This window comes from Impatiens glandulifera, chromosome 2, assembly GCF_907164915.1.
Source record: "Impatiens glandulifera chromosome 2, dImpGla2.1, whole genome shotgun sequence".
NCBI lineage: Eukaryota > Viridiplantae > Streptophyta > Magnoliopsida > Ericales > Balsaminaceae > Impatiens > Impatiens glandulifera.
In genome coordinates this window covers 68,041,461-68,058,823 of record NC_061863.1, presented here as the reverse complement: position 1 = coordinate 68,058,823, position 17,363 = coordinate 68,041,461, and the positions used below count along the sequence as shown (strand labels likewise).

At 34.9% G+C, this 17,363-nt stretch overlaps 1 protein-coding gene and 1 pseudogene across 3 annotated transcripts; one reads left to right on the top strand and one right to left on the bottom strand.

Moving 5' to 3' along the window:
- The first annotated feature begins 2,305 nt into the window (after nt 1-2,305).
- On the top strand, nt 2,306-4,805 carry LOC124924121 (4-coumarate--CoA ligase-like 9). 3 transcript variants are annotated; one of them, XR_007098297.1, is made up of 6 exons: nt 2,306-3,539; nt 3,608-3,788; nt 3,922-4,067; nt 4,152-4,206; nt 4,331-4,433; nt 4,496-4,731. XR_007098297.1 is itself a non-coding variant. In XM_047464196.1 (6 exons), the coding sequence occupies exons 1-6, from the start codon at nt 2,499-2,501 to the stop codon at nt 4,619-4,621; spliced, it is 1,665 nt and encodes a 554-aa protein (XP_047320152.1). In that variant the 5' UTR covers nt 2,307-2,498; the 3' UTR covers nt 4,622-4,805. The 3 variants fall into 3 exon arrangements, 2 of the variants coding, with proteins under 2 accessions (XP_047320152.1, XP_047320153.1); XM_047464196.1 differs by having other exon boundaries at nt 2,307-3,539; nt 4,139-4,206; nt 4,496-4,805; XM_047464197.1 differs by lacking the exon at nt 4,496-4,731 and having other exon boundaries at nt 2,307-3,539; nt 3,922-4,071; nt 4,139-4,206; nt 4,331-4,425.
- A 10-nt stretch (nt 4,806-4,815) lies between these two features.
- On the bottom strand, nt 4,816-17,013 carry LOC124924122 (annotated as a pseudogene).
- Nucleotides 17,014-17,363: the final 350 nt, after the last annotated feature.

Genomic DNA, 17,363 nt, shown 5'->3' with positions numbered 1-17,363 from the left:
AAGAAATCACTTCTTCAGTTCAATCTAAACCTAGGTGCACTTATGCTGTAAGCTTTTGCCTAACATCTTTGCACGTTTTATTTAAGTGCTGGAGCTAGACCTCATTAATCGTGACTCAAAGGTGGTAAGGTGCGATCTGCTAACTTTATTAATAGTGCAGAAAATGGGACAGATTTGACCACCATTGTTGTTTTTATGGATGGCTGGCTGTAATGTGCAAACAGAATTTGTACATATCTGAAAGGGAAGCAGTGTCCCTGTTAAGTCTTATATATATAATCTTTTCATTTTTTATTGTTACTCATTTTTTATTGTTATTAGTAACAGGAAAGGTGAGAAGTTCTTGCAAGGGAGGGATCTGGGCATAATTGTGAAGACCTGGGCTGATCATGAGACTTCTTACCTGCTTGAACGTTATAATGGGGTGGTAAAATAGAAGGAAGAGCCTTCTTACCTGCTTGAACGTTATAATGGGGTGGTAAAATAGAAGGAAGAGCCTGGTTGAACAGTTTAGTTTAGTTTAGTTTAGTTTAGTTTAGTTTAGTTTAGTTTAGTTTAGTTTAGTTTAGTTTAGTTTTTGTTCTTCTTCTTCACAAGAAAAAAAGAAAAAAAGAGAAAAAGAGTTGTGCTGCAATCTTCTTTATCTTTGTAACACCATGTACCAGTCAAACAAGGCCAACATAAATGTTATAATATATGGGTAGAATTTCCACAAACCTCTACACGCTTTCCTAAATTCCCGTAGTCCTTCCTCCTTTCACTAGCATAATCTATTTAGGATTTTGGGAAAAAAAAAATTGCTTGGATTCTGTAATGATCTAATGGTTAAGGAATGTAACTTGATTACCATATCGGAATTTATGGGTTCCCTCTCCCACTTAACATTATAACGTTGATTTTACTCACATAACTGATAAATTTTAAGCTCACAATATAATTATAATGTGGATTTACAGCTCCCAACTATAATTATGTGACAATTTTGAACCAAGCAAACCTATTATTTTCATTTTATATTATATTATATTATGTGACAATTTTGATCCAAGCAAACCTATTATTTTTATTTATGTACTTCAGTATGTTCAACAAGTATTTGCTCATACAAAAAAGTTAATGCACTGTTGCAATAATATATGGATATATATATATATATATATATTTTATAAGCAGAATATATTAATAATGATAAGGAATGGAATTAATATTAAACAAAAAAAAATGTGTAGAGAATGATATGTTAAAATTTAATAGGAAAAAGAATTTTAAGATATCAATCCTTTTTATCTATTTAGAAGATGATTGGGTGCATGATTTTTGTACTCAATAATGAGAAAGAAAATAAATTGGGGTGTTTGGTTGATAAGTTTGATTCCAGCATATTGATTTACATATTAATTTGATTACAGATATTCAGGAATCAATCAATTTCTTATGAATCTCATTTACGTGTGTTGTGATGCATTTTTTCTCTCATATTCTTTCATTATTATAATTATAATTATAATGTTATATATTTTTTTTCTTTTATAATCATATTGAGGAGTGATGAGAGGAGTGAATAACATTTCACTACATTACTAGTTGAAAAAATGATAAAATATGAAGAAAAAATAAGAGAAAAAATTTGTTAATTTTCCAGTTAATCAAATTGACCTCACTTTGATCATTTTGCATCAAACTATCTTAACATTACCGGTCTCTTACCTTCACTTCGATCAACCAATATCTCATTCACATATTTAATCATCAATATTATCGAAAACTCTCATTAAAGTGATGTCACTTCAAACATCTTACATCTAATCATCTCATCATTATCAATTTTTTACTTTCACTCCACGAATCAACATTCTTATTTATATATTTAATCACCATTGTTTATTTATAATAGTTTAAAATTTTCACCTATAGAGATTTAAATCTTTAACTACTAAATCATTTAAGATGATTAATTCATATTTATAATTTTGTATATTAATATATAATTTATATAACTAACAATTAACTCACATTAAAAATAGAATTCTCTAAAATTAATAAAGCAAAACTTATAAAAAATTAATAATAATAATAAAAACAATGTCCCATGTTTATAAAAGTATTTAGTTAAATTTAAAATTATATAACTTAATTAGTCAGAGTATAGTAATTAAATTTTAATTATATATATACATATATATATATATATTATTTTTAATTTTATTTTAATTTTGTTTTTCTAATAAACCGTTCAAAAAATTTTAACCCACAAACCAACAAATCACGAATCTAAAGATGTAAATGATCCCAATGAATGTGGTTTGGTGCACTGCCGAGACCGAATTCAAATAGAAGGTGGAGCCAAAATCCGGAGTATCTGGACTCTAATGCTTGGAGCTGGCCGGCTAAAACTATTTTTGCTGGCGGACAGTTTGAGGTTCCTGGCAGCAATGGGGGGTAGTAATAGTATTAGAAGAAATAGATAGATAGATAGATAGATTGATGCTTGGGAACAAATGGCGGCTGATAACCCTATCAACTCATCTTCTTCTTCTATCGACCCAATTAGCGGATTCTGCTCAGAAACAGGAATCTACCACAGCCTCCGACCTGCCGTGCCTCTCCCTCCTCTAACGGCCCCTCTCTCCGTCACAGAATACGTTTTTCAACTTCTTGACCGGATTATTCCCTCCTCCTCCTCCCCCCACCAAGCTCTGATCGATTCCACCACGCGCAGGAGCATTCCGTATCCGGAACTCGTCCGCCGATCCAACGCTCTTGCCAATTTCATCCAGCAAAGAATTGGACTCCGCAGAGGCGATGTGGCTCTCATTCTCTCTTCCAACTCCGTCTATGTGCCGATTCTCTATCTCTCCCTCTTCTCCTGTGGAGTCATCGTCTCTCCTTCGAATCCTATCAACTCGAAATCCGAGATTTCCTACCAAATACAGCTATGCAAGCCGGCTATAGCCTTTGCCTCCTCTGATTCGGCTTTCAAGGTGCCGCCGCTTCCACTCGGCACACTTCTCCTCGACACACTCGAGTTTGACTCCATGATGACGGGTGAAACAGATGCTTCGAGTTTCCGTCCTTTATTGAAGATTTCTCAGTCCGATACGGCAGCTATTCTCTACTCGTCCGGAACGACGGGGAGAGTAAAGGGCGTCGAATTGACTCATCGGAACTTTATATCAGTGTTAGACGGAATGTATAACTCTCGGGCATCGAGGAACTCGCCGGCGGTGAATATGATAGCCGTGCCGTATTTTCACGTATACGGATTTGTTCAGTGTTTGAGAGCTGTGGCATTTGGGGAGACGTTGGTAACAGCAGGAGGAAGGTTTGATTTGCGGAAAATGGTAATGGCGATCAAGGAATTCAAGGTAACCCACTTGGCGACGGTTCCGGCGATCTTAGTTGCTTTGACAAAGAAGGTTGATGATGTTAGTAGCTTCGATATGAGGTCTCTGGAGGTGGTGACCTGCGGCGGAGCTCCGGTTCCTGGGTCGGTAATAGAAATGTTCAAAGCACAGTTTCCGTCAGTCCAGGTGTCACAGGTTAGCTAGCGAAAGATAAAAGGAGTAATTTTATATGTAGTTTTGATGATGATGATGACGATGAACAGGGGTATGGATTGACTGAGTCGACAGCTGGAGTGATTAGGGCCGTGGGGGCAGAAGAAAGCGGAAGGTTGGGTTCATCGGGGAAGCTTATGCCTTTCTTCGAAGCAAAGATTGTGGATCCTGAAACAGGCACCAACAACAGACGAGGGGAACTCTGGCTGAGAGGGCCCTCTATAATGAAAGGTAATATGATGATGATGATGCTGCTGTTGGCTGGATGCCTCGATTATATTTAATAGCAATCAACCAATATCATTTTCTTTCTTCTTCTTCTTAGTTCTCCTTCTACTGCCTAATAATAATAATAATTGTGTAGGTTATGTGGGTGATGTAGAAGCAACAGCTGTAGCGTTAGATTCAGATGGATGGTTGAGAACAGGAGATCTATGCTATTTCGACAGTGAAGGGTTCCTATATGTTACAGATCGTCTCAAAGAATTGATCAAATACAAGGGCTACCAGGCAAGTTAATTATTATTATCATACATTATATTGAATTTGTTATTTGAATAACCAAAACCAATATCCTGCAGGTTGCCCCTGCAGAGCTTGAGAATGTGCTTCAATCCCACCCAGACATACTTGATGCCGCTGTTATACCGTCAGTCTATTCCGCCCTCCTCCTCCTCTTTATCTATTTTGTTGGTTGGTTGGTTTTGGGTTTTAACTTTTTTAATTCTTCAATTAACAATGACCTTCTTTTTCAACATAAATTAAATTTGCAGATACCCGGACGAAGAAGCAGGACAAATACCCATGGCGTTTGTAGTGAAACGACCTGGGAGGTGTGTCCTCGAAACAGATGTTAAGAATTTCATCAGCAGACAGGTCTGGTGCTCCTTCTTCTGAATTCATTTCTCACTTGTTTAAGTAACAATTAGCTTCTTCAGGTTGCTCCATACAAGAAGGTAAGACGGGTGCAGTTTATTGCCCAACTTCCAAAAAATGCTTCGGGCAAGGTGTTAAGAAGGGAACTAATCAAGCTTGCACTATCCGTCACTTCTTCAAAGCTATAGTACAACAACAATAACAAGTCTCTAATGAAACTTGCTAAACCATTGTTCTATGTCAGTCTGTCAGTTATAAGCACCATTTATTAATCAATGCTGCATTTGGTTTATTAAAAGCATTCATCTCCTCTTCAATTTATTTTCAAATTTCTCAAGAATTTGCAACATTTATTCAGCATCTGCTTTGACTGTGCACGTTTCTAAAAGAGGAAGTAGTTGCGAGAAAGGGGAAGTGTTGATGCTGGGGGACAGGTGAGGGGGACACCATCTGCTTTGACTGTGTATGTTTCTGGATCAACAGTGATATTTGGAAGTGCATCATTTAGTTTCATATCAAGCTTGTTCACCTTCCTAACATTCCCTACTGCTTCCACCCTCTTCTCCAGTTGGTATACCTTTTCTACACCACTTTCTTTAGCCACCTGTTTCTTAGTTTTCAGTAACAAGAGTTGTAAAGAGCAGGCAGGTTTGGAAGTTGTTACAAAATAAGGACCAAGATTGAGTGACATGCCTTACTCTGACGAAAGCAATTGAATTGGCACTTCCAGCCTTACCAAATGCTCCAAACATAGGCCTCATCATCACCTGAAATAATTAATTGCCATCAACAATCATATCATAATGATTTTGATGTTTACTCAATATGAGTAACAGTGTGCAATTTAACAAATAAATATTCCACTTTGTTAATGGCCATCAACAATCATATCATTATGATTTCGAAAAAGGTTAATTATACATATTATTTTTGTTTTGTTTTCGAAAAAGGTTAATTTTATTTTTAAAAAACGCAAAATACGTTCAAACGTTAGAAAAGAAAAATAAGAAAAACAACGTAAGAATTTTAAATGTCAATAAGATCGAAAAATTATTATTCTGTACAAGCTTTTTTTTCGGATTGAAGCAAACGCGTGTAATATGAATCATTTGAGACGTGTATCCATAATTTTTTCATTCGAAAATTCTTTTTTTTTTCCAGATCGTCCACCACATGGTGAGGAAAATTGGTTTTCAGTCATCCGCGATGTTGTTGCTAGAACTTCATTCAATCCATTTGAACCAGAAGACGACAAATTTTGTTGGTGTATCCCATTAGAGCTCACATGCTCTTAACAATGTCACAATGCAGAATAATATGATAAATGATTTTTTCATTCTTCAAACAAATGTTGCATATGCTAGCGAGATTAATCTTTTCTTTTTCAGTTTGTTAATGTCAAACCTCATCTATTGATAGCTTCATAACCAAAAAATGAGATTTTGATGATTTATTTTTTTTATTTTTACACATCTTTCCAAGGAAAACGGGATGGAGTCATTTGGAAATATAGCTAGTTTTAAAATCGGGAGAGACGGTCAAATAAAATTTGTCGTAAGTCTCTCAATCTATCGAAACATGGGTAAGAGCATCTATGAGGAGATTCTATCTCCCCTCATCTTCGATGGAGAAACGTCTATTTAAATCAATTCTTAAAACAATTTGATTAAATGTGAGACGAAAAACAATATGTCACTTTAACCTCTCTTTTTTATTAAAGATCTTAAAAAAGTTCCGATAATATTTTGACAAATTTCCACTAGGACGTCACGTATTATTCCAGAAATTGATTGCTCACCATTACCGTAAAAATGAGAAGGGGTGGAGTTTCTCCCATGTTTTAGCGATACGGCCTCATAGACTTCTACCCATAAACTTTCTCCTAAAAAAAGACATTCATTCGTTATCTCGAATTTTGTACTTGACGATGATTGCTTTTTACCAGAGAAACAAAGTGTTAAAAAGGGAGAAGTCATTGATTCTGAGTTTGTTGTCAACAATGTCAAGCTTCGTTGTGTCATATCTCGCCAAATGAGTGATTTTAGAAGAGTTGAAGTTGCCCCCAAAAAAATTTCTAATGATTGTGTACATTGTTGGTCACCAATGTAGGGATAGGAAAGAGTGACATAGTGAATGTTGAGATTGTGACGAGGAAAATTCTTAAAAAGGACCAGCCTACCGCCTTTAGAGAGAAGTTTTCTCTTTTAAAAAGTCAACCTGATTCTCATTTTCTCGATGATAGGATTCCAAATTTTTTGGCAACTGAATTTGGTGCCGAAATATTTGATGGGAGAGAACCGATTCCATACCCCAGAGTGTCGGCCAATGACTGAGTATTAATCTGTTAGAAACATTACCGATGAAAAAAATTCCGACTTTTTTCTATTAATCTTCAATCCTAAGTAATTCTCAAAAATAATAAGAATTATCCGAAGAGAATGAATATTTATGTTATATGCTTAGTAAAAGACAAAGAGTGTCATCAGAAAAGAAAAAAAAAAGTAAGTGAGATATACAATTGAGTCTTATGGTCGTTCCATATTAATCCCCGTGAAAAGACTAATGTTGATGGCTCTCTCGAATAATTTTGACATACCTTCCATAACCACCGTGAAAAGAATGGCGGTAAATTATTCCTTTTTTTAAGCCCCTCGAGCTTTTGAAAAACTCGGAAACCCATTCGTTGATAAGAATTGAAAATTTAGGTTCAGTAACACAAGTTTTGATCTACCTCTTTCATTTCACTCCAAAACTCATATTCTCAAATAGAGAAAAGAGAAAATCTCAACTAACGTGATCAAAATCTTTTTCAATATCAAGTTTACAAAGACATCTCGCATCTTTCTTCTATTGATAGAGTCAATGCACTCATTTGCAATGAGAGAAGCGTTAGTGATCTGTCTATCTTTTACGAACCTCATCTGGTTAGGAGAAATGAGTTCTGGAAAAAGAATTTTGAACCTTATAGTTAAAATTGTCGTCAAGATTTTATAGAAGCTCGTTACAAGACTAATAGGTCTAAAATATTTGAGTTCCTTAGCCCCATGAATCTTCCTTACAAGGACAATAAAACTAGAGTCTAACATTTCTCAAAAGAAGTCGTAGCATAAAAATGTTTGAACGAGCTCAAATATTCCTTTTTAATAAATTCTCAAGACTCCTTAATGAAATCGATTTTGTATCCATCTAGACCATGTGCTTTGTTTCCATCACAACTTGTAATAGCTTCCTAAATTTTTTCAATTGTGAAATTCACAATTCCTGCTCAATAGATGACTTTTGTTGTTTGCTAATTTTGTTAAATTCGTTTTCTCCCAAAATTAGACTCTGTGAGAAGACTCACATAAAAAGAGAGAATAAATCATGAAGGAGTTCAACTCGACAATCTCAATCTCGTTCACCTTAAAGATAGATATCTAATTATATTTTTTTTGAAAGTTTGCAAAGTTGTGGAAAAATCTGCTATTAGAATCTCCTTCCTCCTTAGGCCATTTACACCGTGATTTTTGTCTCGCGTTATCTTCTTTCCATTTATACAGAAAAACGAGTTTTTCCATGAGAGTGGATCTATTAGAGATTTTAGTTTCAGTCAAATCTTCATCTTCTTTCAATTTGTCAATGATAACAAAATCTTTGGAAACGTTAGTAATGTTAAAACGAAGGGAGCTAAAGTTGACTCGCCTTTATTCTTTAATGAAATTTTTGTGATTTTTAAGTTTAAAAGAAATGATATGCAATGGCTCCTCACAATCGATGAGTGATCCACACAACACTTCCCCACATCCGACACAAAATTATGATCTGAGAGAATAACGTTTTTGAATTTGAAAGGTGGTTTAGGTTGGGAGGTTTGGCCGCAGTTTCGGAAAAGGGATTTGTGGTCGGAAAGATGTCTCGTTATAACATATTGGCTTGTTTGGTGGTAAAGGTTCTCCCATATGGAGTTGTAAATAAATCTATCGATGCAAGATATACTTCCATTATTGCTATCGTTTTTCCTCATAAACTTGGCACCCTCGAGAATTGGGTCAATGAGAAACGAGTTGTTAGTGATCGTGTTGAACAAGTCCATTTCAATTGTGAAACTATTTGAGTTTTTTTCCTTTGCTTGGCGCCTTAACCAGGTTGAAATCGCCACAAAAACACCAAGGTATGAGACATTGATTTTGTAAATCATATAGATCATTGATAAAAGTAGGCTTCTTGTTATAGTGGACTGGGCCATAAACAACACCAAATGCTCAAATGTTCTTTTTGGTGAGGCACTTGAACTTAATGAATAAAATAATTTTTTCCGCTTGATAGAGATTTGTGTTCCAAACAACAAGAATTCCACGTGAATGTCCATTATTGTTTATATTCGCTTATTTAAAAATTGTGTTCTAGTTAAACCGGTAAGGAGGCTTTTCTCGATATTAGAGACTATTGTTTATTGGAGGGCAATATTGTTGCAATTAAAAAGGTTAATGGAAGAGAAAACAAAACTTGTTTTCTAAGGGTTATTCAAACCCCTCACATTCCATTAGATTATCTTGTTTAACATAAAGAACCTTGGGTTGATGGAAATTCTGATATCACCATTTCAGGTGATGTTTGTATCGTGTCAGTTGTCTCTACAAGGATCGTGGTTTCCCTATCGTAATCGGAGTTACAAATTCATTCCTTAAACATTTGTTTTAGGGTATTTGATGTCTTTTATCCTCTATCTACTACTTCAATGTGAACGATATTTGTGAAACTCATCATATCTTCAAATTTCCATTCGAATTCGTCGTCGGTACTTGTTTCAGAATTGTTAACATCGGGTGTTGTCGCCCTCACTGGACTAGTTACTTTGGGGGGATTCGATACTAAAAATAAATAATCTACCTTCCAACATTTACATTTTTGTCATTCTCAATAACCTACTTACCTTATCAACTAGCTACTAAGTAGTACTCCTATTTTGCCTTATATCATATTATTTCATGTCGACACTACCCCACTCCATCCAAATGGATGCTACTACTAACTAAAGATGCTTTATGACGTTTCACCAACAAATTTAAATCAATACTACAATTTCTGACCGGTTCAGGAGTTGGGATGCTCATATTTGGATCGCCTATATTGGCCCATGCTATATCCCCACCTTTAATCACCATTTCAGGTTTGGCACCAAAGAATGATAGTTTCCACATTACAAGGTCAACCAACTTGCCCACTTGTAATAAAATAAAAAAATAATAAAAAACCTAAAACACACTAGTTTCTCCTCCCTTGCATTCTTTAATTAAACATTGAGTTGTGTGATCAAAGTGCTTTTGACATGATATATAAAATTCTATTCGAAAAACAAGTGTATCACTTGAGTGACCAAAAAATTATTAGCTCACTTTCTTTGTATGCTCCTTCTCAGTCAATAGATGATCTACTACATACCCCCACGCACATAAACAATATCTAAACTCTTAGACTTATTAAATATCATCATTATCTCTGAAATTGGTTACCTCAACAGAGCCAACAAATTCAGAAAATCCATTGTCTATAGCAGGGTTTATTGTGTACTTAGCAACATATCATCTGATCCTGAGGTTATCATTCTCTGATCCTCCTCCTGGGGATAGTGACCCCCTAATTAACTTCATCTTGTGAGCAGTTTTCCATGTTCTGGTTATAACCTGGAAAGCACGATACTCACTAGTATAATAAATATAGCAGTAACTAAGGAGTGATAGAAGTGTAAAGGAAGAAAGGAAGAAAGGAAATAAAGAGGAACCTCTCCGATGCGTCCCATGGCTTGGGAATCAGAAGATATAATACTAATTGCTCCCATGTCATGCAAAATGTCTTCGGCAGCAATTGTTTCAGCCCGGATACGTGATTCAGCAAAAGCTACATCCTCTGGAATGTCCTTATCCAGATGATGGCATACCATCTGCAACAACAATCAGAATAAATTTCAGGAAGACGCTCAATTTGAAGGCATACCATCATTTGCATTTTCAAGGTATTTTTTCCATACTAGCATATCGAGGTGCTCATCAATGGTATTGGAAGTGAAGGGCCGCGTTGGGTTTGTCGATGAAGGAAGCACATTTTTTAACCCACAAACTCTGATTATATCCGGTGCATGGCCACCGCCTGCCCCCTCACTGCCACAAAAATAAAAGATAAGAAGAGTTATCAACTAACTTAATGTCAATATGCTTTCTCTATCATATTAACTTGTATAGAAGGACCCGCAGGTTTGCAAAACTGAAATTTCCATCAATGCAGTTCTCATACCTGTGATATGTATGGATTGTTCTATTTTAAAATGATGCAATTGTATGCTCCACAAATCCAGATTCATTCAATGTGTCCGTGTGGATATTAACCTGGCCCAATGAAGCAGGAGTTAGATTTCAGGAAATATATCTACACAACCCTTTGACCTCATCATATCATCTCTACAATGTAGAGAAGAAACAAAATCACCTGAACATCATATAATTCTGCAACACTTAAACAGTTGTCTATGGCAGCAGGAGTTGTTCCCCAATCTTCATGAAGTTTAAGTCACATTGCTCCGGCATGGATAATTTCATGAATCCCATCTGGTTTTGCACTATTCCCCTACAAGAGTAAGTGCTACACAGTTAATGATCACAAAGCAAAGACACGTGCAAGCTGCTAGGTTTGCTAAAGAAAAATACCTTGCCCGTGAAACCAAAATTTAGTGGCAAATCATCAGTTGATTGCAGCATTAACTTCATATGGTGGGGTGCTGGTGTGCATGTAGTAGCACGTGTTCCATCAGCAGGTCCTGTTCCCCCTCCCACTAGTGTTGTGATGCCTGCTTAGGATAACAATCAAGAAATCTTCTATTTTAAGTGTCCCCTTCTCCCCATTAACTTTTTGCATGTTTCTCTTGATCGCAACAAAACCTATATCCTGCTAATTAGGGTTGCTTATATGACTCATATTTCTCCATTGTGCCAAGTCATGGAGAAATACATGCAGGAATCAAAAAGTTCATTGGATTCACATTACACAATCACATAAAATTATTTCCATTTTGTTATAATTCTGTCATTTATGTGCTTATTTTTGTCCATGTGAGCAACTTTCTAGTGCTCGTTAATAATGGTGAGAAACCATCCAAACTAGCTCCTAAATATCATATATGCCTTCTATCTTAGGTTGGATTTTGGAGCTTACCGTCTGATATTGCTTCATGAGCTAACTGAGGGCATATGAAGTGCACATGACAGTCTATAGCCCCTGCTGTCACGATCATACCTTCTCCAGCAATAACCTCTGTGCTAACCTGAGTGGGGAATAGGTTGTCAATAATATTAGTATTACCTGCTGTCACGGTCATTTTGTAAGTATTTGAGCATTTACCCCAATAATCATATTCGGTGTAACACCATCCATGACATCTGGGTTTCCCGCTTTGCCAAGAGACACAATGATCCCCCTTTTAATACCAATATCTGCCTTGAAAATTCCTGTATAGTCAATTATCACTGCATTTGTCACAACAGTATCCAAACACTCAGTTGGTGGATATCCAGAAGCCTGTCCCATCCCATCTCTAATAACTTTTCCACCTCCAAATATACATTCATCGCCGTAGATAGCAAAATCATTCTCAATTTCTGCAAACAACTCAGTGTCACCAAGGCGAATCTTATCACCAATTGTTGGACCATACATATTAGCATAGGCTTCACGAGATATTCGATAGGAGAATGCAGAGTTCTCTGCAATAATGCCTTCACTGCAGAAGAGATTTGCCATCATTTGTTTATTACTATTATGGCAACTAGAGATATATGCAATCAGTAAAGAAGTGCTCCTCAACCTGGCATTTGGTTCATCTTTGTTCCGGAATCCTTTTGTAAGTGCAGCTTCAGTCACTGCTGCTAGAGACGCATCATCAATAGGGCCATCAACTAGATTGTTTCCACCTCTAATTACTTGCAGTCCCCCAATACTTACCAGAACAACACTCTTAGTATCTCCTGGCTGCAGATTTCATATCAACATGTTAAAGCACTCCTAATAAGATGGAACTATAAATATACTTACAATACCAATTCAACATGGCTTGATTATTGAGTTGTTAACAACGTTTATGTCATGTGTTCAAGACTAGGTGTAGACCCTGTTTGTATTATTAGAAGTCGCATTCCCGACTACTTTACTAATACAAACTTACATTTACAAATATATATACATACATATATATACATATATTTATATATACTCTCAAAAACATATATATATATATATATATATATATATATATATATATATATATATATATATATATATATATATATATATATATATATATATATATATATATATATATTTGTTTACATCATTAAGTTTACTTACTTTCATGAAAAAACTCTCAAAAACTGTTGGACAGTAAGGATTTGCAAAAATATTGAGGTTTGACCATATCCACAAGGAATAACAAGATAGGAGTTTTTCTCAGTTTCCAAACTGACTGTCTATCAACATAATCTACTCAAGTTTTCTTATCCTCATTATTGCAAAAATGAGTGACCTGTTCAGCTGAGATAAAGACACAATTTTATTATAAATGTGGAATAATTTTTTTTTTTTCAGTAATGCAGTTCTGAGGAATATGAAGGCTTCTCAATTTGGATGGAGCCACAAATAAAGTGTTTCACTGAATTGGAAATAGCTTATGCATTTGAAATTAAGGCTGATATTTCCGAATAAACTATTTTGTCAAGAAATTTGTTTCCTCTTATTAATCTTTTTAACATTAAAAGTAAAATATTTTGGAATATGTTCGTGTTTTAAGCTATGCAAGTTTACAAGTTATCAACTATCATATTTAGCAAGTATGCAAATTTCTCAAACAAGGTAATGAGCATGAAATGTCGTCAAAACCAGAAAACTGGAAGTCAATTTCACGTTCATCTTCCACATACCATGATCAATTTGAAGAAATAAAACATGACGAAACAAAGTATCAATTGAAAAGAAAGGGAAAAGGAAACCCGAAGGTGCAGGCAGGTTAACTATCATGGGATAGTCCTACCTCGAATCTTGTTGCTGTTCCTGCTGGGATATTCAATCTCATACCATATGATTTCCTTCGGTCAAACACTAGACAAGGGTTCACCTCAATAAAATGATAATGGCTACCTACCTGAATAATTACAAAAGAATTATCATCCAACCACCACTTATCTGCGTGATACAAACATAAATTCACTGTTATATAACAATTCCCTTACCCTTTCAAAGGCCTAAACATGACAAGTGAACAGTATATATTCATTACCTTTAGGAGGCACAATATGACACTTATCTAACTACAACAAAGAGAAGAAAAGGGAACACCTATGGGATGGGAAGGTGCGGATAAAGGTATTTAACTGCAAGAACTAATATTTTAAATGTTAGAACATTCAAATTTAGTCGGTCATTATTACCTTGCAAAAACTAAAGAGAGAAACATATGGCAAATTTTCAAACAAATGCTGATAGAAGCCTATTTATTTACAAACAATAAAAACATAAATTACATTAATACCCTTTAACCTAACACACTCACAAAATAAGTGAACTTGTTTTTAAAAATTGTCCAATTTCTAATTACTTCAAGGGTTAACTTTATTTTACCATACACAAGAATCATTATTATGTTAGTACTCAACAGGCTACAACTTCGATCTGGAAGAAATCTATGAAAAAGATAGTTAATAAAATAAAAATAAAAAACGTCCAAAAAAAGGTTCCTCATAAGCAACACACTAGTACATAATGTGTCACCTGAATCGGCCTATCTCCAACATTTGTAACAAGCAAGATCACTGCTTTCCGACCAAAATTAAGCGTAATAGATCCACATCTGAAATTTAGTTCACCCGGAATTTTATCCTCTTCCACTGGCAGAAACTTGTCCAAGGAAGGAACTGCAGGTTGAAAATTTACATGATATAGAAGGATTTTTGCAATATACAACTATATTAGCGTTGAAATGATCAGTTATATTAAATATTAATGACAATCAGCATGGTGACAGATCTTAAACGAGAAGGGCAAAGTACCTGGAAGAAAAGAACCATGCAAAGCTAGCGCCAAATTTCCATTTTCACTTGCTATAGCGTCATGGATGGTGACTAACTTTGTTCCGTCAGGAAATGTTCCCTCAACCTAAAAAAACAATAATCTATGTTATTGAAAATAATTGAGTACATATACAAGCAAAAGAATAACATAAGATCTAAAATGTTATATGATGTAAATATATGGTAAGAATCCACACAAGAGTTGCATGAAGTTCTCATAGATGAAAAAGAAGAAATAGAGGACAAAGACCACAATCACATAGACCAAAATATGATGTCAAAAATTGTCTTAACAGTTGTATCACGCAGATAAAGACCACTTGTAATCAACAAATAAGTAGAGAACAAACAAGTAAATCAAACAAGTAAATCAAACAATAACCAGGATTTCTATTTCCATGTTTATTTCGCTACAATGGTAAGGACAACAGTACTGAAAAGGAAAAAAGAAAAAAGAAAAAAAGCAGTACCTGCACCATATGCAAAAGGTGAGGAACCACTGGAAGAACTTGCCTCCTGTTAACAAGATAGCATTTTGAGTGCTGTAATGATCAGCAGCAATGATACATAGTGCTTGTTTCTTGTAAAAGATGTTAACAACTCTCTTTTCCCAAACCAACGGAAAGCATTTCCAATTGCAATATCATTGCGGGAATTTAATAGATGACTCACATTTTTCTTGCTATAATAATGTAGAAAGTTATTTTACTAGTTTAAACTCAACATGGTGAAAAAGTCCAGTGCACTCAAGGTGACAAAAAGATAAATTATCCCTTGTCCCTTCCTATCTCTTGCAGAACTATTTGCATTCTCATCTGGGACTTGCAAAGAATTGTTGGTAGCTATGAATAGGATTAAAAAATTAGTGTAAGATCATAGAATTAGTTGAATTTCAACCTTCTTAATATTTAGCAAAGCTTCCTATGGTAAAATTATCTTTTTGTGGAAGGAATCGACCTCCTCCCCGTTGCATTGGGACCAATTAAAAATAAGCATCAAGGGCTATATATATATATATAGCATTCAAAGAAGTAATCGCATTACCTTCCTAGCAACTGTCTTCCGAGGTACATCAATTCTGCCACACTCTTATTACCATCACGGATGAACTCCAAAATCTACAGAGTACCAAACATAAGAACAGCAAAATAATAATATCTAGGGGCGTCTATAACCCTTCTCATTCTTGAGGTGGGAAAATAATAATTTAGGTAGCTGATGAAAAAAACAAAGGTTTTTCTCACCAATATTTGCTACTACCATAGAACATTCAAAATAATCATAAGAACTACGTATAGATATCAATTTTTAAGGGAACAAAAAAAATACCTGACTTGCTCTAAGTGCTACGGCTTCAGTATAGTTTAGCCTCTGGCCACGAGCAAGACGCTTCTGACTCAGTATAGTTTATTCAAATACGGTTTTCGAATTGGTTTTCGAGTTTGGGTTTCAACTCGAAACCAAACCGAAAACGGAATTTATTTTTTATTATTTATTTTTCTATTTTTTATTATTTATTTTTCCAAATTTAACTTAAGAAAAAGTTCAAAATAATCAAATTATAATAAAAGAAAAAAAAAACATTAGTGGTAGAATAATACCCTCCCACGGTATAGACTCGGGTTCGATTCCTGGTTGGTTCAATATATTTTGAGTTATGTTAGTTCCAAAAAAATAAAAATAAAACGAATTCGGTTTGAATTCGAAATTCGAACCGAATATCAAATTTGAATTCGGTTCTATTTAATTAAAATTTATTCGAATTCGGTTCGATTTTCGAATTGGCTAAAAAAATAAAAATTCGAATAAACCGAACCGAGGAACTTAAATAACCCGAAAACGAACCGATGAACATCCCTACTTCTGAGCTAGGTACCCAGTATTATGCAGCAAAATTTATTCGAATTCGGTTCGATTTTTGAATTGGCTAAAAAAAATAAAAATTCGAATAAACCGAATCGAGGAACTCGAAAACGAACCGATGAATACCCCTACTTCTAGGCTAGGTACCCAGTATTATGCAGCATAAGCTTCTCAATCTCTCTTGGAACCAGCTTCATTTCCTCTCCCTTTGTTTGAGGTCAGTCCACCTACTCGTTTAACATATGCACCTAAAAGTTTAAGTCGCACTAATAAAGCATATTCCCCAGAAGTCCTAAACCCTGACTCAAAATAGACTTAAAAACATCTAAGCTGGTTCACTTAATTAGGCAAATCATTCACGATAAAGAATGAAACTTAACAATGAGTTCGAAAATTTCGATAATGAGACGTCAGAGAACAAAAACTTGATCTCAATTACTTACTTATCAAAGACTGGTAAGAGATTACTCTTTGGAGTTAAAAGTCTGGACTCTGGACTGAGGACATATGTACGAAGACAGGTTAGGCAACGGAGTCTTAAGGCACTGCGAGTGAGAGAAAGAGGAGGGAGATCACGGTCGGAATGAAACGACCGATTTATCAGCGGAGAGGGATAGAGAGAGTTGACATGAAAGTAGAAACAATGTAAACCTTTACCATTTATTTAGCAAATATTAAATTTATAAATAAATAAAAATAATCCTATTTTAGGATGTTAATTTAGGGTTAGGTTTGGGTTGAATCCAATTGAATTCAAGTTAAAATTGATTAAGAATTACACGCATCTCAAATTCTCAATAATTGGTAATAAAATATAACAGCGTTCATTTTCTATAGGTTTATTTACCTAAATAAATAATAATAAATTTTAAGTGTTCATTTTCTTTTGGTTTATTCACCTAAACAAACAATATTAAATTTCAAATCTTTAGTTTGACATAGCTGTTCACATAGCTCTCTATAGCTGCACTACAGATCT

Excerpts from the sequence above, each read along its gene's own strand:
- LOC124924121 (XM_047464196.1), top strand. The coding sequence starts at position 2,499 with ATGGCGGCTGATAACCCTATCAACTCATCTTCTTCTTCTATCGACCCA. Across the intron at positions 4,068-4,138 it reads TCAAATACAAGGGCTACCAG|GTTGCCCCTGCAGAGCTTGA; the intron begins GCAAGTTAATTA and ends AATATCCTGCAG. Across the intron at positions 4,207-4,330 it reads CTTGATGCCGCTGTTATACC|ATACCCGGACGAAGAAGCAG; the intron begins GTCAGTCTATTC and ends TTAAATTTGCAG.